The sequence below is a fragment of the Chrysochloris asiatica genome, unplaced genomic scaffold, assembly GCF_000296735.1.
Source record: "Chrysochloris asiatica unplaced genomic scaffold, ChrAsi1.0 scaffold00009, whole genome shotgun sequence".
NCBI classification, from domain to species: domain Eukaryota; kingdom Metazoa; phylum Chordata; class Mammalia; order Afrosoricida; family Chrysochloridae; genus Chrysochloris; species Chrysochloris asiatica.
The window spans coordinates 3,363,681-3,390,596 of NW_006408527.1; the positions used below are offsets into that span (position 1 = coordinate 3,363,681).

Below are 26,916 nucleotides of genomic sequence, written 5' to 3' on the forward strand. Positions count from 1 at the left end.
CATTCTTTTGAGCACTGCAGACCACACTCTGCTCTCACCTTTGACTTGTGTGGGTGTGTCTGATGTTTACAGTCACTCTACAGTTGACTTCTGCAGGGTGACTGAAAAGCCTGTTTTGAGTAATGGGTTCACTGTAGTCTTCGGGTTCTCTTATTCCTCAGGAAATGGCCTTACCGGAATTTTGAAGTATACTGAGCATTTATGTTTCTTTTGTAACCTGTTTAAAAATAGGATTAAAGAGCATTACTTATTAGACTGAAAAACTAAGAGGAACTGTTCCTTTCTTCTTCTTAACCAGGTATGGGGAATTATTGATCTGAGAAAAAATGGGACTCTTTCTAAAAAGTAGTACACACATAGAAAGTCAATGAACTGTTTTCGTTCTGTGATAAACATTCCATGATGGTTACCAGGCGAGGGAAGGAAGGGGCATTAATTATTCATTGGGTAGGGTATACACCTGTGCTAATGAAGGTGCCAGAGAAGGCAGCTAAAATGAAAGAGATGGAAGAAAGAAGGAAAATAAAAAGGAAATTGCTTCTTTCATTTTGTCTGTTTTTCTTTCTTTCATGTACTAGAAGGGAAGCAATGTATACTTCTTTTCTCATTAGGACAAATCACTGAGAACTTTCCTGAAAATGGAAAAAAGGGGAATTAAAAAGAAAAGAAAGAAAATAGAGAAAAAAATAAGATTTGGAAATGGATAGTCGTCATGGTGTTGCAACATGGGAAATGTGGTGGGTTTGGCTGTGTTGCACATGCAACAGTGGCTGAAATGCCAAATGTTTTGGTATATAAATATTGTTATGATAAAAAATTAAAAGTACAAAAATATACACACAGATGTACAGACACTGCATCCATGTGAAATTCTTTGTACACTTTCAGGAGGTCAGTATCAGTACAGGCTACAGTGTTCTTACTGTTGTTAGGTGCCATCAAGTTGGTTCCAACTTGTAGTGACCCTATATACAACAGAACAAAACACTGCCCAGTCCTGCACCATCCTCCCAAAACTTGCTGTGTTTCAGGCCATTGTTGTAACCATTGTGCCAGTCTATCTCAGTGATGGTCTTCCGCTTTTTTTTTTTTTTTCCTGACCCTCTACTTTAGCAAGCATGATGTCCTTCTCCAGAGACTGATCCTTCTTGATAGCATGTCCAAAGTATGTAAGAAGAGGTCTTACCATCCTCACTTCTGCACATCTAAGACAGACTTTCCGTTTTTCTTTCAGCCCATGGTATGTTTAATATTCTTGGCCTACATCATAAGTCTAATGCATCCATTCTTAGCTTTTCCTTGTTCATTGTTCAGCTTTCTCATGCATATGAGGCTATTGAAAATACCATGGCTTGAATCCAGGTGCACTTTAGTCTTCCAAGTGACATCTGTGCTTTTTAACACTCTGAAGAGATCTTTTGCAGCAGATTTGCCCTATGCAATATGCCATCTGATTTCTTGACATTGATTTTGGATCCAAGTAAAATGAATTCCTTGAATCTTCAGTCTTTTCTCCATTTATCATGATGTTGTTTATTGGGACATTTGTGAAGATTTTTGTTTTCTTTATGGTGAGATGTAATCCTATACTGAAGGTTGGAGTCTTTGATCTTCAATAGTAAACGTTTCAAGTTGTCATTGCTTCAACAAGCAACGCATATCATCTGAAAGTCGCATGTTGTTAATGAATCTTCCTCCAATTTAGACACTGCATTCTTCTTCATGTAGTGCAGCTTCTCAGATTATTTGTTCAGCATATAGATTGAATAAGTAAAGTGAAAGGATGCAACCCTGATCTGCCCTTTTCCTAATTGTATTCCCTTGTTCTGTTTGAATGACTACTTCTTAGTTTGAGCACAATTAAGTGTTGTGCAGTTTCATTCTTGGCAGTGCTATCCACAGCTTATTATGATCCACACAGTTGAATGCCTTCTCATAGTAAGTGAAATACAGGTAACCATTTTTCTGATATTTTCTGCTTTCAACCAATATCCATGTAACATCAACAATGATATCCCCCATTCCACATCTACTTCTTAATCTGGTTTGAATTTCTGACAGTTTCTTGTTGATGTACTGCTGCAACCGTTTTGGAATTTTCTTCAGAAAATGTTGTGTGCATGTAATATTAATGATAAAGTTGGATAATTTCTGCATGCTGTTACATTACCTTTTTCTTAAATGAACAGAAATACAGATCTCTTCTAGTTGGTTGGCTAGGTAACTGTCTTCCCAATTTCTTGGCATAGATGATAGAGTACTTCTTCTAGTGTTTCATCCATTTTTTGGAAGATCTCACTTGGTGTCTCATTAATTTCTGGAGCATTGTTTTTCATTAAAACACCTTGACTTTCTTCCCTCCATCATGTCAGTTCTTGGTCATTTGCTATTTCCTGAAATCGTTGAATGCCAACCAATTCTTTTTGGTACATTGATTCTGTGTATCCTTTCTTTGTTCTTTAATGTTTCCTGCATTGTTCAATATTTTTCCCATAAAATACTTCAGTATTGCAACTCAAGGCTTAGATATTTTCTTGATTTTAGTCAGTTTGAGAAATACTGAGCATGTTCTTTTTTTGTTGTTTTCTAACTCCTACTATGCACATTTTGTTGTAATACTTTACTTTCTCTTTTCAGGATGCCCCTTGAAATCTGTCCAGTTCTTTTACTTCATCATTTTTCAATTTGCTTTCTTCATGTATGATGTCTTTGATGTTATCCCACAACTTGTCTGTTCTTCAGTTATTAGTGTCCAGTGGTTTCTAAATCCAAGTAGGTTGTACTCAGATCTTACTTTAGTTCTTTAAAAATGTTTTCTTCATCTTCAGTTTTGCCTTGCATATGAGCAGTTGGTGGTCTGTTCCTTAGTTAGCCCCTGTCCTCATCCTGACTGATGATACTGAGCTCTTCTCCAGTATCTTCTTCCACAGATATAGTTAATTTGATTGCTGTGCATTGCATTTCATCTGACAGTGTCCACATATATATCTCCTATTTATGTTGCTGGAAAAAAAAAAAGTATTTCTAATGAATAGGTCATTAATCTTGCAAATTTCTGTCATATTATCTGGCATTGTTTCTGTCATCAAGGCCATACTTTACAATTACTGATGCTTCTTTGTTTCCAGCTTTTGAATTTCCAATTACCAGTAATTATCAAATGCATCTTGGTTGCATGTTTGATCAATTTCAATCTGAAGAAGTTGGTAAAAAGACGAGACAGCCTAAGTGCCTATCAACAGAAAAAGGGATAAACAAACTTTGTTGCATACACACAATGGAATATTATGCTACCTTGAAGAATAACAAATAAGCTGCAAGCCACGGGGTAGTAGGGATGAACATTGAGGACATTACGCTGAGTGAAATTAGTCAGTCACAAAAGTACAAATATTCCATAAGACCATTATTGTAAATGCTTAAGAAAAGATAACCATACTAAAATGGGGGGGTATGTGTGGAATTCTTTGTTGGTTATTGGTGGAGCTGGAGTGGGAGAGTTTGGGGAGGTCGAAGAAGGCAATGGTAGAACACAGGGTAGGGGCAGACACATCATAGTTTGGGTGTTAGGGAGGACAGTACGCAAGAAGTGGGAGAGGGTGGAAGAAAAAGGTAGATCGGGGAACACTGAGACAGGTTTGCGTGGGTTAAATAGGGCAGAGGTAAATAGTGATGCATGCTCAACCTTGGAACAATAGGGCTCTGTGATACAGGGATCAAGGCATAGTTTGAAGTGAGGAAATAATACTAAGAGCTTGACTGTCTTATGTATATTGGTTTCCCTTTCCTACTATTGTAAAATTGAAACTTGAGTTGGTTGGAAAGGAATGTTGGAAAACATGATTACAGAAAGCTTGTAAGCTCGTCTTACACCTATAACTGATTGGAATATCTTAAAGGGGTTCTAGAACTTGCCCAATGAAATAAGCCTCTTATGGAGCCTTTGCACTGTATAGGACCTTAGATGGAATCGTGAGCCCTATCCAGAACCTTCTGAGGTGGGACATTCCCACTAGAAAGGACAAGCCTGGAACAGCTAGAGTGACAGAAGATACATCCTCAAAGAAAGATCGTCAGGAAAAACCCAAAACAAAATGGCAGTATGACTGGCTACTTCAAGAATAAGCAAGGTGTTCTCTGGGAAGCCATCAAGGCAAGCAATCAAGTTCCTTCAGGACAAACTCCCCTCTAAGACTGAAACTCAAAAGGGAACACATGAGCAGTCAGGTAAGCTTGCTGGTGTCCATGTTGGTCTACTGGTGAGTGGAAGAGGGGGAAAGGCAGCAATGAAGAAATGGGCTGAGTTCAGCCACGTTCCACAGACTTCCGTGGACTTGGATATGAGAGAGAGAAGAGGAAGGGGGACACTTGAGCCAATGGACAAGGACATAGCCTCAGAGGTCTAGAGCTGAGAGTGAAGCATCCAGCTGATATGAAACGAGGGGACATGCACAAGAACAACCAAGGTTGCATACAGTACCCTTTTGACCTAGCCTCAATGGCTTGATAATCAGAACCCAACTAGAGGAAGAAGAAGAAAAAAAAGAACAAAACAAATTCTGATAAAGGAAATGAGGGTAAATTGCTATAATTTGAAGAACTTGACCTATACTCATGGAGGTAGTAACTCTAAATGCCAACAGAGAGGGAAGGAGTCTTCACATCATGTATTAATGCTATCCCCTCTGTACACAGGGTAGATAAGGATGGGCAACTACCTAAAATGAGGGAGCAATAAAGGCACTACCTAAATGAGGGAGCAATAAAGGCAATGACTGGCTTACAACGTTTCAAGGGGGAGCTCCGCTTAATAGTGTGTGAGGAAAGAAAGAGTCCCCAATGAATAGTTTCCATCTTGTCTAGATGGGTCTGGTTAAAAGAGATGGCAATAAGATTCTTATGATTCAGTAATGAGTAATTGTTATCATGACTAATTGTGACTGTCACAATTGTAAAGGTAGACGTTTTGAAATGAAAATAGGGGAGTGGTTAATCTTACAGTCTAGAAACAAAGGACCCTAGGACTATCAAGGGAAAAGAGCACAAGTGGAGAAGAATCAGTACCAGAGATGGAGGCAGAGATGGAGAGGGAGCAGCTGAGGACTCTAGATTCATGGGAAGAGAGGGACTAAGAGATAGCAGCCAGGAGGCAGACTTGCAGAATGTGCCCTTTAGTGGTGTAAATTATTATATATGCCTAAGTGTTTTTTTTTAACAAAGCTAAAGTGAATAGAGAGAAACACTGTTAACTGATGGTACATGGAGGGGGTTATAATCATTGTAATGAAACAAGGTATATGATTTGATTTGTTGAATGTAAAACTGATGATCTGCCCTGTAAACTTTTACTCAATCCACAATAAAAATCTTTTAAATAGAAAAAATAAAAAATAAAAAGCCCCCCCCAAAACTGTCATTGATTTCTCTACTCCTGCAGTTATTGCTTGTCTCCTTCTGCAAAGATAAAACTTCAAGGAGTGGCTCCTATATTTCTTGAGTTGAAGACAAAGAATTGGGGGGAGCTGTTTAACATAGGTCTTATAATAATGCATTTTTCCAAACTTTAAAAAATTTAGCACTACTATATTCTTTTTCCAGTGTTTCCTAAAAGATATTATGCACCAAGAAGGTGGAAGACAAATTTTCAAAATAAGGGAACTCTTTTAAACTGAAGACATTTTGTTTGGCAAAGAATTCTATGGCTCTACTGTTTATTAGGATTTCAACCGAGGACTAGGGAAAACATTTGTTATTACTTTGAGGACGCATTGATTTAATTTCTCAAGAATTTGATAATATTCCCAGTTCCAATTCATTTCTAGCTCTGCATTTTTAAATACATTTTATCACTGATTTTTGTGCAGTTAATTGTTAGTGCGGTTGAGTCGATTCCTACCCCTAGCAACCTTGTATAAGGTTTCTGAGTTGCAGCTGGTGAGCTTGAACTGCCAACCTTGTGGTTGAAACTGACCTTGCAGCCCAGCACATTAACCCACATTGCCACACTAGGACTCCAGTTCATTGACAATGATTATACACTTAACACTGTATCACCATTGTCTCTGTCCATGTTGTTTCTCAACCATTAACTTGGACTCCGCTAATCTGTATTTTACAGTTGTCCATCTAACCTCATATAGATCAGTTTTTAGAGAGTGCAATGCTCCAGGTCCATATTCTTCATTAAATAAGGTAACTTGTTTTGTTTAATGGTGACTTTCTGAAATAGTTTCTGTCCAAGGCTTAAAAGTTATTTGTAGGCAATAAATTTGGGGGTTGTTCCTCCAGTCTCAGTGGATCTCAGAAGTCTGTTTTTCAAATCTCTCTGTTCTTAAAAACATTCTTACTGGCTTTTATACTGGAAAGCGACTGGTTAGATAAATCTTCATTTAGTATCTTAATTAAAAAGTGTATCAATATGAACATAATCAGAAATATTTTACCTATTTTGGATTTTTTTCTTTTACTAGTGGTATTTAAAAATTCTGTCTTTCTTGTTGTTTTTTTAAAAAAGATAAAATCTTTTATACATACAAAAAATACAACAAATAACAATAAAAAATTTGGGTAGTGGGTGATATTGTTCAGTTTTAACTTATTTTCCATTTGTTTTTCTTAAGAAATAATCCTTATTCTTTCAGTACTGCTTTTAACTATCAAAATACCATATGCTCCAGAAATTTTGAAAATAATTTATGAAGAAAGAAATTAAAATTGCTCTTAGCATTACCATCCAGAAATAACAAGCTTTATATTTTGATGCTTTGGGTTTAAGTGCATTAATTAAGATTGACCATCTTCATGTTTTCATCTTTTCGTGTAGACAGTCAAATTCTCCACCCCCCATCAGACGCCAACCCACCTGGAGCCGGTCCTCCTTGGTATGTATCTTATCTTTAATAGTTCAGTAGGATGACCATTGAAAATGCATACAGTGCTCTTTGGTGGTTAATTTGTGGGAAGAGGTGATGAATTCTGTGAGAACACAGAAGGATGTCAGTCTGATGAGCAAGTGTGATGCATCTCCATGCTGTCCCCCATGCTTTTTTAAGTGTAGTTCAAGGCTTATTTGAGTAACTGGTCCATCTTATTGCAGCTTACAAGATTACCTATTGCTCATCTGTTCGTTTATAGCTGATTTTGGTTGTACACACAGATACTCCTTCAGTTACAGGCTACACAAATTCTTTTTGTTTCATTGTCATAACCTGTTCAATTGCTGTCACATTGACTCCAACTCCGGGTGACCCCATGTGTGTCTAGTGCAACTGTGATTTTAGGGGTTTCAATGGCATTTTTGTCTGTTCTAAGTAGATCTTGCCATTTATCTTAGGCACCTCTGGGTGAACTTGAACCTCTAACCTTTCACTTAGTAGCCAAGTGTGTTAAGCATTACCGTAAATTGATACATTTTGTTGTGTCGGTTCCGACTCATAGGGTTTCAAGGTTTTGTATAGGGTTTCAGAGGCTTTAAAATCTTTGCGGGAGCAGAAGGCCTCATTAGTGGCGAGTGGGTTTGAACCTTGAACCTTGTGGTTTGCAATCCATTGATGGCTTGTTGTATTACCATATTTATTTCCATAAATAGAGATGAATAAAGTAGCAAGAAAATTTCTTTAAAAAAAGCAACGAATTGATTGAGTCATGGTAGACTAGTGGGGAAGATTAATTGCACATTTCTAATTTTAAGGCTTCAATTAGTCAACAAAATTTGAATTGATCCAAATTCTCCTTAATATTGGGTATTTTGTTTGTTTGCTCACTGCTCACCTCATCACATGGACACAGTTCTGTTTCCAATACATACATTCTGTCTTAGGCTACATATTCTTTTTTAGGATTATTCAAGGATAATGTAAAAGAAGATACTGGATAGTTTGTTTCCGTTGAAGTGCTCTGCTTGTTTTAATTCACAGACACTTAACAACCTAACAACAAAAACGTTATCCATTAGTTATAATTTTTTTTTTAAGAAAATAAAAAACATGTTAGCTTATTTATTTTTCCAGGTGAACAGTTCCTTCAGGTTCACTGGAAAATAACATGGTATTTTTCTTCATAAGCCATGTATATATACACTATAGTAGATCTTTGACTTATCTTTTCAGAGGACAGTTTTGAGGGAATACATTTTTCTGGATATGATCTCTTATAAGTTTAGAGTGAGCCATGTGGCATCATAATTCCTGAGTCTCCACATGCATATTTTAATTTCCACATTACGTACCATCTGTCACGTGTAGTCCTTGGCCTTGGAAATCTAGAAAATGGCTTTGGGCTTTTCCCCTGGAGTGCCAGCAGACTTGTTCATGACCCTGTTTTTTTTCGGGTTTTGTTTTTATTCTCATTAGTGAATTCTTTCCCTTCTTTAAAATCAAAATCCTTTATTTGTGAGAGACCTTATCATTCATTTTCCATGAAACACCATGGGAGACAATGTGGTTTAAGTTGATCTTGTCATCTGATCTCTTGTCAAAATGATCTAGAGAAGATGCAGACGGTTTCCTATTTTATTTGGATGAAGACAGTGTACAGGAAGTTGGATTCATGGCTTCTTCCACTTTACCTTCTATCCCTTTTAAACAGTCTCACCAAGAGTTCCTTGGGCTGAGGGAGAGCAAGAACAGATAACATTGTATCACCGTTTTGCTTCCTCCATGATAACCAGGACTTACCCAGCTACAAGTTTTCTCTTGCCATTTTGCTGCTTATATTATGCCTGTTTCATTTGTTTCTGAATTAGCAGATCTAGAAAGAAATGGAATATATGATTCTAAAATGGTGTTTGGAGGATTGCCCTTTGCCTGTGTACTTGTGTCATTTCACATATAGTCACTTACTGGATTTTCTTGTGTTTTTTTTTGTTGTTGTTGTTTTTTCATGCGAGCAAAGAGAAGGCAGCAAGCCAGCTTTGCCTTACCATGTGATTCTATCTCCCCTTATACAAATCCCACCCCCTAATATAAAAACACTGCCTCAAACCTGCTATCCTTCTGTGGAAAAGTTGAGTTACTTTTTCCATGAGGGAAAGTATTTATAAATTGCAGCTCAGAAATCAGCCAAAGGGATATTTGGGACTATTTAGGAGAACTGACGTAGAACCTTTTCTTTGGTTTTCTGTTTTGTTAGATTAATTTTAATTCTTTATTTCTTCTCCCTTGATGATGATTAATATTTGGATCCTTCCTTTGTCTCCATTACCTTCTCTCTTTATCCGTTTGATGTTCAGGTACTTTATTTGTAGCAAAGGAAGTAGATTTTCATATGTGCTCTTAAGGTGATTCCTATTTCTAGTAATCCCATGTGAGCGGGCTGTCCCACAGGGTTTCCTGGGCCATGATGTTTGAAGAACAGAGTGCCAGATCTTTTGTCGTACCAGAGCAACTAGTTAACAGACAAGTCCATAGCCATTGTACCACTAGGACTCAGAGGAAGTGGGCCTGGCTTATTCTGTTGAGAGGCACTGAGAAAGTGTGACTGACCCTTGCAGTCTTTGGGGTTCTTGGCTTCCTCTTATTTTCTTATCTCCTAAAGCAATAGCATTTGGGATAATATTGAAAAGGCTAATTTTGAAGTCCTGGTGCACCCCTAAGGAATAAACATTGGACTGCTAACTTTAGGGTTCTGTGAGTTAAGCAGTGGGCTGCTAACCACAAGGTTAGTGGTCCAAACCCACTAGCTCCTCCATGGGAGAAAGATGAGGGTTTCTGCTCCCACAAAGAATTGCTATCTCAGAAATCCTAAGGGAACAGTACTGTGTTAGTGGTGGTGGTAAGCACAAATGAGTTGCTACCAACTCACAGCAATCCTGTATAGGATTTACGAGGATCATCTGGTGGGTTTGAACCTTGTGGTTAGCAGTCCAGTGCTTATCATACACCTTCTATATAGCATTGTTGTGAGTTGGAATCACCTTGACAGCAATGGTTTTAGTGGGTAAGTGTTGTGGTTGCTTTCTCTCTAGAAGTTATTGGGACTTTCTTCTGTAGCATCAGCTGACTGACAAACTACACACCTGTTGTTGTGGGTCCCATTTTAGACATTTATGTAAGTGTGTCATTGAGCTGCCATACCACTAGCCCTGTGCCTCTAGAATTGAATATTGAATAGAATGTGGCAGTTTTCCCCCTTATTCTCTTAGTATTTCTTAGGGGAGACATCCTAATGTACCTGTTCTGAGTTGGTCCTTTAAAGAATGCATAAAGAGCATTGCAAGTATCTTAGAAAAATAGATACTAAATACAGTTGTTGTTGTTAAAGGGCCATCGAGTTGGTTTCGACTCATACAACGCTGTACTAAAACTTACAAACCCTGGAACCTCTGTAAGATGGAATGAAACTTACAGAGTCGTGAAACTCGAATCATTTCCACTAATAGGAGAGTGAGAGAAAAGTAGGAAGACTGTACCCTATCAAAGGTGGAAAACTTGAGAAACCTAGAAAAATATGGCAGTCTTGTTGAGTTTTGACTCAGGTTTCACTGGGACTGTGTTCAACTTATTGATTGTGGCCCCTTTCTAACCTTGAGCCACCTTCTTTATTTCTTCCCTCGTTTCTCCTGTCTCAAACGTGGTGATGAGATGGGGGACGCAGATGGGAAGAGTGCTGAGAGGGTTGATAGCTGCACATGGGGGTGTTTCCCTGTGCAGACCTGGGTGATTGGGGGGCCGTTGTATGCTTGGACTGGCTCTTCCTAGGGTTTTTCCCATTTCTCTGTATTCTGTGTTTCAGCCCAGGCAGCAGCCGTACATATTACCGCCTATGCACGTCCAGTGTGGGGAGCACTACTTGGAAACTCACACTTCACAAGGTAAGGTTGCCTTTCCCATTTCCCTTCTCATGACAAAAAGTTGAGTGTCAGTTAGTGATGAAGCAGAATTTTTTGACGAGACAACGGTGGTACCTTCATTATTATTTGGTCATTTATGAAAGGTATAGGATACCGTTTGCCCGTGAGAGAACAGCGTCCCTGGATTGGACGAGGCTGTGAGCGAGGTTTCATTCTTCTTCCCTTTCATAAGTGGGCTTACAGAAGAGAGAGTGACAGCAAAGCAAAGCTAAACACATTCATCCTCTGTGCCAGTATCAGAAGCTGGTGAAGCTCAGTCCAGTCTTTATGGTAGCAGAGAACGCAGGCATCTAGAGTAATCTGAGGAAATAATTTCAACCCATCATTTCAGCTGTTGCTTTCCATCTCTCCCACCAGCTCTTCTCAGTAGACTTGTTTCCCTAGAGTAAAGGAGACTTTTTTGATTCCTAACACTTTTTATCCCTAAACACACATAAGCAGAATGTGTGAAAAGATCAATTTCATTAATAATGATAATAATAATACGGATCATTCTGTTAATAGCAGGTGGTATTTCTAGAGAGTTCTGGGCCAGGCTCAGTTCTGAGCATGTGCTCTTACTATCTCATTGAATCCTCAAAATGAACTTAAAGGTAAGTACTGTTACTACTTCCATTGTACAGATAGAGATTGGGATACAGAGAGATTAATGGTGGAGCTGGGGTATATAAAGAGTATTTTTACTCTCCTACCAGCCCTCTTAATCATTACTCTTAACTGCAGTTCAAAAGAAAAAGAAAAAAAATGGTAGAGGGTTTTGGATCTTAACTGTGTTAAACAAACAAGTAGTTTCTGTGTTGTTACCTGCTGGCTACTTTGAATATCTCTGCCTTGTGAAAGTGTTAGCATGGAACCTAGGACCATCAGGGCGCTTTGATTTAATGAAACAGTGCTTCATTTATACAAGGACAACGTTCAGAAGGGTGAGAAAAGAAGGGGGAATGGAAACAAGATACACAGGGAGGAAGTGGGATAGGTGATGTTATGTTGAGGGCCTTGCAATCCATGAGATGAAACAAATTGTACGTGAACAATTTGTTGAATGTGAAACTGATGATCTTCTCCATAAGCCTTTACTCAGTTAGTAAACAGAAGTTAAAAAGCAAAAACAACCCAGTGCTTCTCATAAGCTAGCACAGTTATCCTGCTTCCATAAGAGACACCAGAACCCATTTGAGTGGATAAGAACAACACATCTGCCTTGTTTTTTTTTTTTTTTACCTACATCATCTCATTGGGTTCACACCCACACCCCTCCTCTCCAAGCAAACTGAGGTTTCTAGCCTTGTCCACTGGAAAGGGTTTTGGCAAGAGATTACCTTCCTAGGGGTGTACGCTGATTAAAGGAACACAGCACATCAATTCTGGGCCTGACTTGAGAAATCTGACTTTTGTCTCTTTAGGTATCTCTTAAACTATTACTAATTTTCATTTGAATTGACTTCAGTTATGAAACCTAATCTACAGGAGGGTTTCAGTCAATGGCTAAATGAACTCCTGATTGGTCTATTTTACCCTACATTGGTTGCTGAGCAGGAGCTAGCCATCCTAATATCCTGGCTGTAGTATTTGTGTCTTAAGGGGCTTTTTCCATTGTAACTAGAAGGTCAAGGAAGCAGCTCCAAGTATCCAATAATTTCACATCTGCTGCGCTATGGAATGTTTTGACTCCCTAATCAAATGGCCAATTCATTTACTGAGCTCTGCATAAAAGGGCAGGCCTCCCCACTGGGAGGGGCTCTGGCTGTTGCCTGAATTCAAAGCTCATGGTAAAATTGAGGGCATACCCAGGCGATGCCTATTCCAAGTGTGGATTCCTTTCGTTGTTTTTCAGGTTCGCTTTCTCTTTTTCATGTTTGAAAGTGTTCCTTCCATAGGTTGGCATAATATGTAACCAGTTAGCCATTTTTTAAAGAACAACATGTGAGTGGAAACCATGGGATTCTCCTCAATTATTCCTTTAAATTAGAAGTCATCCCTTGTGAATGTGAGGCTGAACTTGATGGAAGTGTGTTGTCTTGAAGGTTCATGTGCCTTTGTTTCACTTCTTATAGACAGCATTTTCCATGGGAATGAAGAAGCCTTGTATTGCAACTCTCACAACAGCCTGGACTTAAATTACTTAAACGGCACCATTACCAATGGCAGCGTGTGTAGCGTTCACAGCGTGAACTCCCTCAACTGTTCCCAAAGTTTCATCCAGGCGTCTCCTGTGTCCTCCAACCTCAGTATCCCTGGGAGTGACATCATGCGGGCTGACTACATTCCTAGTCACCGGCACAGTGCAATCATCGTCCCGTCTTATAGGCCGACCCCCGATTATGAGACAGTTATGCGGCAGATGAAGAGGGGGATCGTGCACACGGACAGCCAGAGCCAGTCTCTCAGAAACCTCAACATCATCAACACGCATGCCTACAACCAGCCAGAGGACCTGGTGTACAGCCAGCCCGAGATGCGGGAGAGACACCCTTATACTGTCCCTTATGGGCCACAGGGGGGCTACGGTAACAAACTGGTCAGTCCATCTGACCACATGAGCCCAAAGAATCATATGGTGCCCAGCAAGCCGAGGGCCAGTGCCATCTCCCACACAGTGAGCACCCCAGAGCTGGCTAACATGCAGCTTCAAGGCAGTCAGAACTATAATACAGCACATATGCTCAAAAACTATCTCTTCAGGCCTCCACCCCCCTACCCACTGCCCCGTCCAGCCACTAGCACCCCGGATCTTGCCAGCCACCGCCACAAGTACGTCAGTGGCAGTAGCCCAGATCTGGTGACGCGGAAGGTACAGTTGTCCGTAAAGACCTTCCAGGAGGACAGCTCCCCTGTGGTACACCAGTCACTGCAGGAGGTCAGCGAGCCCCTCTCGGCTGCCAAGCACCATGGCACCGTGAACAAGCGCCACAGCCTGGAGGTGATGAACAGCATGGTGCGAGGGATGGAGGCCATGACTCTGAAGTCACTCAACATCCCCATGGCTCGCCGCAACACGCTCCGGGAGCAGGGGCCACCCGAGGAGGCACCAGGGAGCCACGAAGTTAATCAGCTTCCTCCGTATCACCACAAGAAAACGTTCTCTGATGCCACCATGTTGATCCACAGCAGTGAGAGCGAAGAGGAAGAGGAGGCTCCGGACCCGGTGTTGCAGATCCCTGTGCTCCGGGAGAAGATGGAGTACAGTGCCCAGCTGCAAGCAGCCTTGGCTCGCATCCCGAACAAGCCCCCGCCCGAGTACCCTGGCCCGAGGAAAAGTGTTAGCAATGGGGCACTTAGACAAGACCAGGTTAACCTTCCTATCAGCATCGCCAGAGCCAGGGCACTGAGGCAAGGACCGGCCAAGGCCATCAGCGTCTCCCGAGCAGATCAGCTGGCCATCAATGGGGCCTCTCTTGGTCCCTCCATCTCAGAACCTGACCTGACCAGTGTGAAGGAGCGGGTCAAAAAGGAGCCTGTGAAGGAGAGACCTGTGTCTGAAATGTTCTCCCTGGAGGACAGCATTATAGAGCGGGAGATGATGATCCGGGTGAGTGTCTGCCTCTCGAGTTCTGTGTAGCTGCTCTGCCCTGTAGCTTCTTTTGTTTGTCTTTTCCATGATCAAGTTCATAGTGAAAAACACACATACTTAAGGCACTGAAAAAGTCACAGAGCATATTTGGGGATAATGTGGTGTATTAAAAGAATTATTTGACATTGCAGTGGGTAGTCATCTATTTCTCAAAATTTTGTTTCTAGTTCCTTGACAGTATTCTTCCATATCTAGCTTCTGGCGGCTGGACTTGCTACCACTCATCACTCTAATTGAGCTAAGAAGGAGCAGGGTGGTGGTGTTGAAGCCAATAGGCTTGCATCAGTGTTTTGCTGTTTTTTAAGTCATAGCTCAAACTACTGATTATATGGGTTGTTAGGAGTTTACCTTTCTCCATCTCTTAGTGGTTTTGTTTTTTTAAGGGGAAAGCATTTTTTTCCAAGTAGGTTTTGTAGTAGTTTCCTGGGGCTATAACAAAGTCAACTGGGTGGCTTAAAACCACAGAAGTTTATTCAGTCACAGTTCATAGAACTAGACGTCTGAATTCAATGTCAGCAGGGTTGGTTCCTTTGGGAGGCCCTGCGGGGAGAGTCTGTTCCAAGTTTCTTTCCTGGGTCCTGTTGATCGCTGTCAGTCTTTGGTGTTCCTTGCCTTGTAGTTGCATCACTACATTCTCTACTTCCGTCTTCCTTCCTCTGTATGTACGTGTATGTGAGTCTCTAGATCTCACTCTCCTTATAAGGATGCCACCACACATTGGATTTAGAACATACCTTACTCCAGTATGACCTTGTCTTAACTGGTCACATCTGCAAAGACCCTGTTTTCAAACAGATTCCCATACATAGATACTGAGGGTTAAGACTTCAACAGATATTAAAAGAGGATGGTGTTCTGCATAGATCTGTATAGCATCATCATTTGCCAATTTTGTCTGAGCCATGCTGTGTCCAGCTTTACTTTCAGAATTTTTTTTTCCAACAGGAGTTTAATACCAATTCAAGAAAATGATAGTAAGCGAGTGGATTGCATTAAAGATAGTCATTCAGTTACAGTTCCCTACTGAATTTTTTTTCTGTCAAAGCTTCACTCCTGGTGGGATGATTAGGGGAAGAATAGTGATAATGGTGCATGGCATAATGAGTGTAACCCATGTCACTGAGCTGTACACAGCAGTATTCTTCAGTTAGCAAATGTTTTGTTGTGCATATTTTACCACCCCACCCACCAAATTCATCTGTATACACACATGCACACGCACGTAACCCTCATGGTAGACCTTCACAACCTTGCTTTGGAACATATACAGTCCAGAGGGCCACCTGTGTTGTCAGAGTTGTGCAGGTAATAAAGCAGCAAAGTATTTGTGTCTCTTACTAATGAAAATATTGCTGGATTGTAGTTGTGACTTAAAAAAAAATACATATCAGGGCTGCATTGCTGTTTATGCTGAGAGTTTTTGCTCCGTTTCTAAGGAAGTCACTTTATTATAACTAAGCAAGCCCAGATTGACTTGTAATCACCATTTGCCATATCTGAATCATAGCATACTTTCCACCCACTGCCATGGAGTCAATCCCAGCTTATTACAACCCTATAGGCAGGACAGAGGAGAACTGCACCATTGGATTCCCAAGACTGTCAGTCTTTACAGAAACGTACTGCTTCATCTTTCTCCCACAGACCCGCTGGTGGGTTTGAACACCTACATTTCACTTAGTAGCCTGATGCTTAAAGCTACCAAGGCTCCTTCTGTACCAATGTTGTGGTTGTTATTACTGCTCTCAAGTTGGTTCCAACCCATAGCAACCCTGCATAGGGTTTCCGAGAAGCAGCTGGTGAGCTTGAACCGCTGACCTTGCAGTTCAGACACACCAGGACACCTTCTGTGCCATAGGTATATAAAAAAAAAAACCCAAACACGTTGCCACTAGGTTGATTCCAACTCATGAAGATCCTGTGTGTTGCAAGGTACAACTGTGCTCGGTAGGGTTTCATTTAGAGCAGATGCCAGACCTGTTATGTATGACAATACAATGCTGCATTGCTTTGCACCCAAGCAAAAACCAGTTGAACCCACCCCCACCCCCACCCTCCGGGTGTTATATTTTAAGAAATCGAGAGCAGTTGTAACTTACCATTTGCTTGGATGGAGTTTATTAGCTTGTCTTCATTTAGATCTTTCCCTAACCCACCAATGGGAATCCGAAGACAAGTTCCTTGAGGAAAACTTTAAGAACATTCTCAACCTCACAGTTGGGGCCTTGGATAAAGTAGTGCTAAGAATTTGGTGCAGGCGTAACTTTTTCCGCTTACTGCAAACCTGAAGGGAAATTGTAGAAGATAGGCCTGTGCCTCTGGCAAATGGAAGTTTTGGCTGTGGGAAGGAATGAAGTGTGGGGGCAGGCTGCAGCCTCTAGGGGAGAGCTTTCCAGCTTGGAAAAAGTAATTCATTGGTTTAAAAAAAAAAAAAAAGGGGGGTTTTCAGCAGTTCTTAGACCCAGTTTCTTGAGAGCAGCCTCCCATCAAACACTTGAGAGTTTAATCATTAAACTTAGAGATTCTCCCTGCTTACCAACATGTGCTGTTTGTTGATGCCAGCACAGCCCTATCACACCCTTCCAAGTCCTGTTTATCTTATCGTCTCTCTTTTATTTGTCCCCAAATATCTGCAAGTTATTTGAAAAAAAAAAAAAAAAACTATAGTGGAACAGTAAATAATGACTGAGTAATTGCACATACTTTTTGTAAGATCCTGTCTTTTTGTTACTCATATTAAATGGGAGACTGTAGCCAAAAACCACAAACCTGACTCCTTTCATACAGTGTTTTACATTATCATAGTTTTTCACTATTTTTTTTTTTTTTATCCTATATGCTTCCTGCTCATATGGATAATGAATGCCGTTGTTGTTAACGAGTTGATTCTGAATCTGGGTACAGAGTAGGCCCAGTCCATCGAGTTTTCAAGGCTGGGACCTTTCTGAAGCACACCACCTTACTTGTCGTTCATGGTGCCTCTGGGTGGGTTCAAATTGCTATCCTCTTGTCTAGTAGTCAAGCTTGTTGCTGTTTGTCCCAACCAGGAGGTCATGTGGATAATAGATGATAATAGTGACTGTTCCCCGTAGAGTCCTGGTGTGGCACTGTGGATTAATGCACCAGACTGCAAAGCCGTTTGAACTGCAAAGTCGGTGGTTCAAGCTCACCAGCTGCTCCTTGGCAACCCTATACAGCATCACTATGTGTCAGAATTGACTCGATGGCACTTAACAACAACAATATTCCCCGTGGTTAGGAACAGTTGCCACATCCCTTCGTTTTCAGCATGACATCACTTTATCCTCTAAGGTCTGTCTGCTCTCCTGGCATCAGAACCTTGGAATTGGATTAGACGTTTTCTTAGAGAGCCAAGATACCAGGGTGAGAGTGAAAGATGATTCTCTCTTTTTTTTTAAACACATAGAGCTCTTTATTGATTACTTTTTACTTTTTTTTTTCCCCAATTGAGTTGTTCGGTGGTGCAAACACTTCAGTGTTGACTACTGACCAAAATGTTGGTTTGTGTGAATCTACCCAGTATCTCTGGTAGTGTAGTGGTTATAAACCAGGCTGCTAACCTCAAGGTTGGCTGTTCGAAACCACCAGCTGGTCCACAGGAGAAAGATGAGGCTTTCTGCTCCCGTAAAGATTTACAGCCTTGGAAACCCTGTGCAGGGTCACTATGAGTCGGAACCAACTCCACGGTACTTAACAACAACAACCCAGTAGCACCATGGAATAAAGGGTTCGAGAACTACTTCTGTAAAGATTACAGCCAAGAAAACCTCATACTTCGGTGTTATTCTTGAACTTGTGGGGTCATCATGAGTCAGAACCAGTTCAATGACTTTTTATTTGTTTGCTTTTAAACATATTATTGTTGTTAGGTGCTATTCAGTTGGTTCAAACTCATAGCTGCCTAATGTACAACAGGACAAAACACTGCCCAGTCCTGCACCTAACTAACATTCATTGTTACGCTTGAGCCCATAACTGCTGCCACTGTGCCAATTTATCTCTTTTTTGCTGACCTTACCAAATATGTCCATCTTATCAAGTCATATGCCCTTCTTTAGGGACTGGTCCCTCCTGGTAATGTATCTGAAATATGACAAAGTCTCACCATCTTGGTTTCTAACACAGATTTATTTGTTCATCTGGCAGTCCGTATTATTTTTAAGATACTTCTCCAACACTAAAACTCACATATATCAATCCTTCTGGTAGCGTAGTGGTTACGAATCGGGCTGCGAACCTTAAGGTCAGCGGTTCGAAACTACCAGCTGCTCCGCGGGAGAAAGATGAGGCTTTCTACTCCCGTAAAGATTTACACCCTTGGAAACCCTGTACAGGGTCGCTATGGGTCGGACCCGACTCGATGGCACTTAACAACAACAACAACAATGGTCTTCTTACTCATTGTCCAACTTTGACATGCATATGAGGTTATTGAAAATACCATGGCTTGGTTGAGGTGCATTGTAGTCCTCAAACTGACATCTTTGCTCTTCAGCACTTTAAAGAGATGTCATGTGCAGTAGATTTGCCTTATTGAGTTTTTGACTTCTGCCTCCATGAGTGTTGATCCAAGCAAAATGAATCTTTGACAGCTTCCATCTTTTTTCCATTTATCATGATGTTCTTTATTGATCCGGTGGTGAGGATTTTTGCTTTCTTTATATTGAGGTGCAACCCATACCGAAGGCTGTGGTCTTTGATCTTCATCAGTAAGTATTTTAAGTCCTCTTCACTTTGAATAAGCAGAGTTGTATCAGCTGCATATTTTAGGTGGTTAATGAGTCTTCCTCCAATCCTGCTGCCACAGTTTTCCTCATATAATCCAGCTTTTCGGATTATTTACTCAGAATGAAGACTGAATAAGTATGGTAAAAGAATGCAGCCCTGGCACACAGCTTTCTTAATTTTAAACCATTCAGTGTTCTTTTGTTTGTTTGTTTGTTTGTTTTTTTTGAACAAATGTTTTTTGGTCTATGTATAGGTTTCTCATGAGCACAATGAAATGTTCTGGAATACTCATTTTCCACAGTGTTGTCCATAGTTTGTCATAATCCATACAATCGAAAGCCTTTGCATAATCAACAAAACACAAGTAAACATTGTTCTGGTATTCTTTGCTTTCAGCCATGACATCCCTTGTTCCACATCCTCTTCTGAATCTGGCTTGAACCTCTGGAAATTCTCTGTCAATGTATGATTGCAACCATTTATTATTTATCTGTAGCAAAATTTTACGTGCATACAATATTAATGATATTGCCCAATGACTTCCACATTCTGCTGAGTCACCTCTCTTCGGAATGCACACAAATATGGATCTCTTCTAGTCAGTTGGCCAGGTAGCTGTTTTCCAAATCTCTTGGCATAGATGAGTGAGTGCCTCCAGTGCTGTGTCCGTTGAAAGATTTCAGTTTGTAGTCCATCAATTCCAGGAGCCTTGTTCTTCGCCAATACCTTCAGTGCACTTGGGACTACTTCTTCCGGTACCCTTGGCTCTTCATCATATGCTGTGTGCTACCTCTTGAAATGGTTTTACATTGACTAATTCTTTTGGGTACAGTGACTCTGTGCATTCCTTCCATCTTATTTTGATGCTTTCTGCATCATTCAATATTTTGCCCATAGAATCCTTCAGTATTACAAGTTGAGGGTTGGATTTTTTCCTCAGTTGTTTCAGTTTGAGAAATGTTGAGTGTGCTCTTCCCTTTGATTTTCTAACTCCAAGTCTTTGCACACAGAAGGTGAGAACATCTGTGTTTGCTGGTGTACCTCTGAACCAACACTGTTAGCAGTTCTTTCCCATGAAGGATACCTATACATAACAGCTCATCTCAGGTCTACTTAGCTTCGCCTTACAGTGCAGGTGGGTGGAAAGAACGATTAAAGAATTTTGGGAGGACCACAGGACCATCAACCTCACTAGCTACTCCCTGGAAACCCTTTGCAGGGTCGCGACTCAACAGCACTTAACAGCAACAACAGTGCTTTCTGAAAGCTTTGAGGGATGGGTGAAGCAGATCCCAGCCGAAAGAGGAGTCAGGGATTAAAAAGTCTCCCCTATAAAAACAAATTAAGAAACAACCCAAACATTTATATGCACTCTTTAGTCCAGAGGATGCCTGGGACTGAAAAAACAAGGCCTTTTAAAAAGTATTGGCTCTAAGCCCTTTAGTAGTTTATTTTCCATGTTGGTCACCTTTTGGTTCTGATGCCCCATCCTGTAACTGGAGGAAGCATTGTATGGACAGCCTCACTCACAAGGAGCAGGGCTCCATTCTGGTTGTAGGTGGCCTTAGTTAGTAAGGAGACACATGCAGAGGTATAATGCTGTCTCCTCCATACACATTTAGAACGATCAGATGACCCTATGATCTGCCAAACCTGATGGTCCAGCAAAATACCTCCCTGCAGAATAAATTTATAAATGACTGACAAGGGACAAATGATCCAGAGGCGTGAAAAGAAGTCAGGGTTTATGTGGCCCTTCGTCTGTGTCAGCCAAGTGAATCTGCAAATCAGTTTCATTCAGCTTGGGAGAGAATCTTCAAACTCTGTCAAGCTCCCCTGTTCTCTGCTTTATGAAGAAGTCCTTCTGTTCTCTTCTTAAACAAAATCGTTTTTAGGAAATGCTCTCCTTGGCTTTTCTGGAGTTCGTGCGAGAGAAGTGGCATACATACCTCCGTCAGTTGAGAGAACACGGGGGTGTAGAGCAGTAGACTTCTCAACCAGTGCCTGATCGACCCATTTCCAAGTTCATGTAGTCCCAGGCTTACAATGGAGTTCTTTTCTGATGACTGTGTTGTAAATTGATTCTGACATAAGTTAAACGCCATAATTGTTTTGAGGTTTCATTGTTCTTGTTGTCTAGTGCCATCAAGTTGGTTCTGACTCATTGTGACCCTGCAGAGGATATCTGATGAGCCTCTGGTGGGTTTGAACTACTGACCTTGCAGTTAACAGTTCTGTGCTTATCCTAAAGTGCCTTTAATTAATTGATATCTTTGTTAGTCCAGCAGTGTTTGAACAGTATATCATAAAATTGAGCATCTGCAAGCAAACATTTGATAAGATAACAATAGCACATTCCATGCTGCAACATATTACTAGCCATAAGTTGTACAGAAATTAAAAAAGGATGCTTGTAAGTATGGTTGGTCTTACATGGGTTCTGTTGCAACTCAAATACATTGTAAATCAGGTGGGAATAGAGAATATGGAAATAAGAAAATTACAAAGTAGCTTTTAAACCATGGAACATTTCCCTAACTAGTTTGCTTAGCTCCTAAATCTGTATTCTTCCACAGCTGAGTCATATCCAGTGATGCCCCACCTCAGTGAGTGGGCTCGTGTTGTCCACGTTAGGGCTTAGTGCATGATGGGAAATCTCACAAGATACCCCACTTTGGTGGGACCGAGTTTAATGAAGCACATGTGCTTTCATTCTGGGGACAAAACCCATAGTTAACCCAAGGGCTAGAAATTAAACGTAGCATTGACAACTTCAGTTTTAGCTCCTCAGAATAAAAACTTGGGAAGGCTTTCCCTACCACTTGTCTGCCTAGACCTCTCAGTCAACAACACACAAGTTTTTAGTCTTTTTCTTTTTAAAACAAATATTACAACATTCATTCTATGCATAAGGTCCATTATTGTGATTGGAATGGATTATTCATGAACTTCTGCTTCTCTTTTCTTTGGCCTGTCTGCCTTCAGCATTGTTTTTCTAAAGTGTTTGGTTAATACCTTAATTTTTGCTAGGGCAGAGGGAGTCAGTGCTCTTGCTTTTTCCTATTTAAATAAAAGCTGAAGAAGCCTATAGAACTGGCTTCCGCAGGCACAGTGGGAATAATGGGCAGGCTGTATTTGAACTTGGCCTTACCAATAGTGATTGTCTACATTCCTTGGCCAGGGAGTTACAGACGTGGGGAGATTAAAATACATTCCAGCATTTTACTGGTATTATAAACAATGAGAACATGCCTTTTCTTGCCCCAAGAATCTCGAGAAACAGAAGATGGCAGGCCTGGAGGCACAGAAGAGGCCCCTGATGTTGGCAGCGCTCAATGGGCTCTCAGTGGCTCGGGTCTCAGGGCGGGAAGAGAGTCGAGCTGATGCCACCCGAGTTCACATAGATGAGAGGGTAAGTGCTGGCCTTTTGGTATGTGCTTCATTTTCTTGCGTTCTCTCCTTGCCCAAACGTGCCAGCTCAAAAAAATTCATATGATGCATGAATTCTTCAATGTGCTATATCAAATCAACCCTTTTCAGTATCTCATGTTTTGTTTCAGGTTTCCTGCCTTGTTTAGTTGGTGATTTGAAAAACAAACTAAAAAAGAAAGGAAAATCAAACCCATTGCTGTTGAGTACCTTGTGGAACAGAACAGCCCCATGAGAGTTTGCAAGGCTGTAAGTCTTTTCAGAAGCTGACTGCCTTGTATTTCTCCCATGGAGCAGCTGCTGGGTTCGAACCACCAAACTTTCAAGTTCTACTTGCCTTAAAGGACCAGTCTCTAACAAATTATACCCACATTGGTCAAGTCATTCAATTTCTTTGGAACTGTTCCCTTTTTTCCAAAATAAGAAAGCTAAATGATTGCTGTAGCTCTCAAATTCTGTGATTTTTTTTTTTTTAATTTTTGTAAATAATTACCATATTGTAGCACATAAGTATCTTACCCAAGTTTTTAACATGCCGTCTCCACCATGACTGTAAAATGGGGCTGATCTTATGGTTAATGCATTGTGGGACCTTTGATTTTGAAAGGCAAAGGGATGTTGCACATTAATGTTAAGAGGTGAACAAAGGTGTTCCTTAGTTTCCAGAATTGATGTTAGAAGGTTAAGAGATAGGATGTGTGCATTTAATAAAGTGCCAGTTACATAAGATTTTACATTCTTGCCAGTATGTAGCAGATATTAGAATGCTGTTAGAGGCCAAAGAAATTTTAAAAGGAACATTTAATTCAGTTAATATGTTAATATTATAAGTAGCTTGCCCCCTCCCCCCCCAATAAAAAAAGAAAAAGGGTGGTAATCCTCAAAAACCATAGAATTTTATAAACTGGCATTGCTGTAAATTTTATCTCTGCAAGCAAAGCTAATGACATAGCTAATGATAAGGGTACTGAAGGAAATGATGCCTTTGAATTTAAACTGTTGCTTGTCCTTCGGTATCTGTTCTGTTTAAGTTGATAATGAGATGAAAAGTTGTTAGCAAGCAGTAGAAATGAGAAATTTGGGTAATAAGACTAAAAGACCAATTATTAGTTGTACATCTTGAAGACCTTTCTTAACATTCTCACTGGAAATAAGTCTGGCTGTTTATTGGAATTTTTGGATAAGATGAGAATTCAGAGAGCTGAAGATAAATCTCCTGTTGCAGTTCAGAACTCTGAAGAAGAAGCTGGAAGAGGGGATGGTATTCACGGAATATGAGCAGATCCCAAAGAAAAAGGCGAATGGCACTTTTAGCACAGCTGTCCTTCCAGAAAATGCTGAGCGCAACCGAATCCGAGAAGTTGTTCCTTATGAAGAAAATCGAGTCGAGTTAATACCAACCAAAGAAAATAACACTGGTTACATTAATGCCTCCCATATCAAGGTAAGAAGGGGAGCGTGAGGGGAAGATTTGTGAAGGATTGCTGCTGGGTTAAAGGTAAAAATGTGGGGAGCAAATGTTTGGGCCGGGCTGCAGCTGTACTTATTGGTTTGTCTTCAGACCCTTGTTGTTGTTGGTAGGTGCCGTCAAGTCGATTCCGACCCATAGTGACCCTGTATAGGGTTTCCAAGGAGCGACTGGTGAGCTTGAACTGCCGACCTTGCGATTCAAGTGACTTTGCAGTCTGGCACATTAACCCACAGCACCACACCAGTAATCTTTAACACGGGTGCTTTCTTAGCCAACTGGAAGGGCACATCTGTTAACTGCAGAGAGAGTGAAATCTTGCAGCTTGAGGAAAACCTCGGGTACTTCTGAAACCTGTTGAAGATTAAGCTTTTTTATCTCTGCATTATAAAAACCAGACCAGTTGCCATAGAGTCAACTCCAATTCATGGCAATCCTGTATGTATACAAGTTTACAGTATTTTTCAGTAGATTACCAGACCTTCTTCTGAGTCACATCTGGGTCAACTCAAACCTACATACAGCCTTTTGGCTGGCAGTCCATTTATTAACCTTTGTGACACTCAGGGACATCTATGAGTCTCCCTGAACTCACTGAAAAAACTAAGGATTATTCATTTACATTTCTAATTGGTATATGATGAAGGTTTGGAAATCGTAAGTATTGTATTACCATATTTTTATGTAAATAGCACTCACCTGTTTTTTGCTATTTGCTACCCAATCCCAAAGGTATATTTTAAGTACCACTATGATGCCAGATTTTTACAGGTTGCTGTCTTAAAAAAAAGGCATAGTATGTTTACAAAAATACTTGCTGAGTGAAGGAAATAGTTGGTAAGTAAAAGTAGATGGTACTTGTTAGTGGTGTAACAAATATGTTATAGTCATTGATGTTTTTCTAATGTTTAGTATCAACAGAAACCACAGACCTCCCTTGTACTGCTACAATTATGTGTTTTATAGCAGGAATCCCAACTTTGCCTGATATCTTGTTGTTATTGTTAAGTGCCCTGGAGTTGGTTCCTACCCATAGTGATTCTGTATAGGGTTTCTGAAGAGCAGCAGGTGAGCTTGAACTGTTGACCTTGTGGTTCAAATTGACTTTGTAGTCCAGCACATTAGTCCACAGTTCCACACCAGGACTACCTTGCCTGATACTTGGAAGAGATTCATTTGAATATAAACCAGGAAAGTGTGGTTAGTATTTAATCTTACAGTAAGAGAAAATAAAAATTTGGTACATTACTCAGTAAATTGTATTATTAACGTTTTGTTAATATTTCAGATACTTCAAACTTTCTTAACTTGGCATTTCGTAGGTGTTAAAATTAGCTTAGCTTGACCCTATTTAGAATTCAAAGTTACAGAAACCTAAATGTATAATAACCAAATGTTTCATGGCATTGTTGATTAATGCGCTGGACTGGAAAGTTTCTTTGAAGCCGCTCCTTGGAAGACCGATACAGGGTTGCTAGGGGTCCATACTAACTCAGTGGCACTTGACAGCAACAGCAGTTTGTGTGTGAACAGAATGAATACAATTGTAGTAAATTTCATCATTTGCTGAGCATTCTCAAGTGGGGAAATGTATCTATATACTAACATTAAAGCAACTGTTACGTGTATTTTTAAACAATACAAAGTTCACATTAATATTCCATTGTGATCAATAGTCTAGAAATCCATTCTGGCCTAGTCCAGAATTATTTTCCTTTTTTTATTGCACTTCTCAACTGTAGCAAAATTATTATAAATCTCTAGTCGATGCATCAGTTATAACTAATTCCAGCGTTGTTGTTGTTAAGTGCCATCGGGTTGATTCCAACTCTTAGTGATCCTGATTATGGTTTCCTAGGCTTTAAGTCTTCACAGGAGTAGAAAGCCTCATCTTTTTCCAGCAGAGTGGCTAGCTGGTGGGATTGAACCACGGATCTTGTGATTCACAGTCCAATGCTTATCATATGAAGTCACCGTGCTCCCCAATTTCAATAGAGTATGAAAAAATAAACTATGGTTGTTGTTGGTGGTTATGTGCCATGGAGTTGGTTCTGAGTCTCATTGACCCTGCATAGGGTTTCCGAGGCTGTAAATTTTTACGTGAGCAGAAAGCCTCATCTTTCGCCCACAGAACAGCTGGTAGTTTTGAACTGTTGACCTAACAGCCCAACTTATAACCATGGTTAGGTTTAATGTTTTTGTACATAGAGGATAGATAACCACATGTCAGAGAACACAATCAAAAGAAACATAAAACAGCCATTGTCATAGATTGTACTGTTCATTTTCACTCTTAAAAAACAATCTTGTTACTGTTGAAAATATATACTGCTGAATTTACAGCAAGTCAGATATTTCACCAAGTACTGTGCAGTGACACGGATTACATACTTCAAGTTGAACAACCTTTCTCACCCTATTTTTCTGAGTTAGTCTTCCTCAGGAATGTAAACTTACTGTCTGTTCCCTAAGGTTCCTATCTAATCTTCCCACTTACTGTTGTCATTGTGATCTCAGATAGATAGTTCTTAAAAGAGCAGTAGAATGCTCAAGAAAGACATTATCTACTAGTTCGCCAAACTATTGTTTGGTTTTAAAAAGACTTAAGGGATATTTTTGTTTAAGGTTTAAAGATTATCTTGGAAGGCACAGGGAGGAATGCAAGAGATAAAGTGCATAGAGGTAAATACTGGTGTTAACTGATGGTACAGGGATGGGATTGCAGTCATTGTAATGAAGCAATGATTTGTTGAATGTAAATCTGTTCTGCAAACCTTCACTCAGTTTACAATAAAAAGTTAAAAAAAAAAAAAAGATTATTTTAAGACAATAGTTTCAGGGGTTCATCCT

The 26,916-nt window shown here is 40.3% G+C and overlaps 1 protein-coding gene across 1 annotated transcript in view; it reads left to right on the top strand.

The window, feature by feature from the left end:
• The window catches only part of PTPN14 (protein tyrosine phosphatase, non-receptor type 14), a 153,369-nt gene that overhangs the window by 106,396 nt on the left and 20,057 nt on the right, over positions 1-26,916 (top strand). The window contains exons 10-14 of the mRNA XM_006834007.1: positions 6,824-6,881; positions 10,732-10,810; positions 12,904-14,378; positions 22,438-22,581; positions 23,824-24,042. Of these exons, the coding sequence (XP_006834070.1) occupies positions 6,824-6,881; positions 10,732-10,810; positions 12,904-14,378; positions 22,438-22,581; positions 23,824-24,042 (1,975 nt within the window). The remainder of the gene's footprint in view (positions 1-6,823; positions 6,882-10,731; positions 10,811-12,903; positions 14,379-22,437; positions 22,582-23,823; positions 24,043-26,916) is intronic.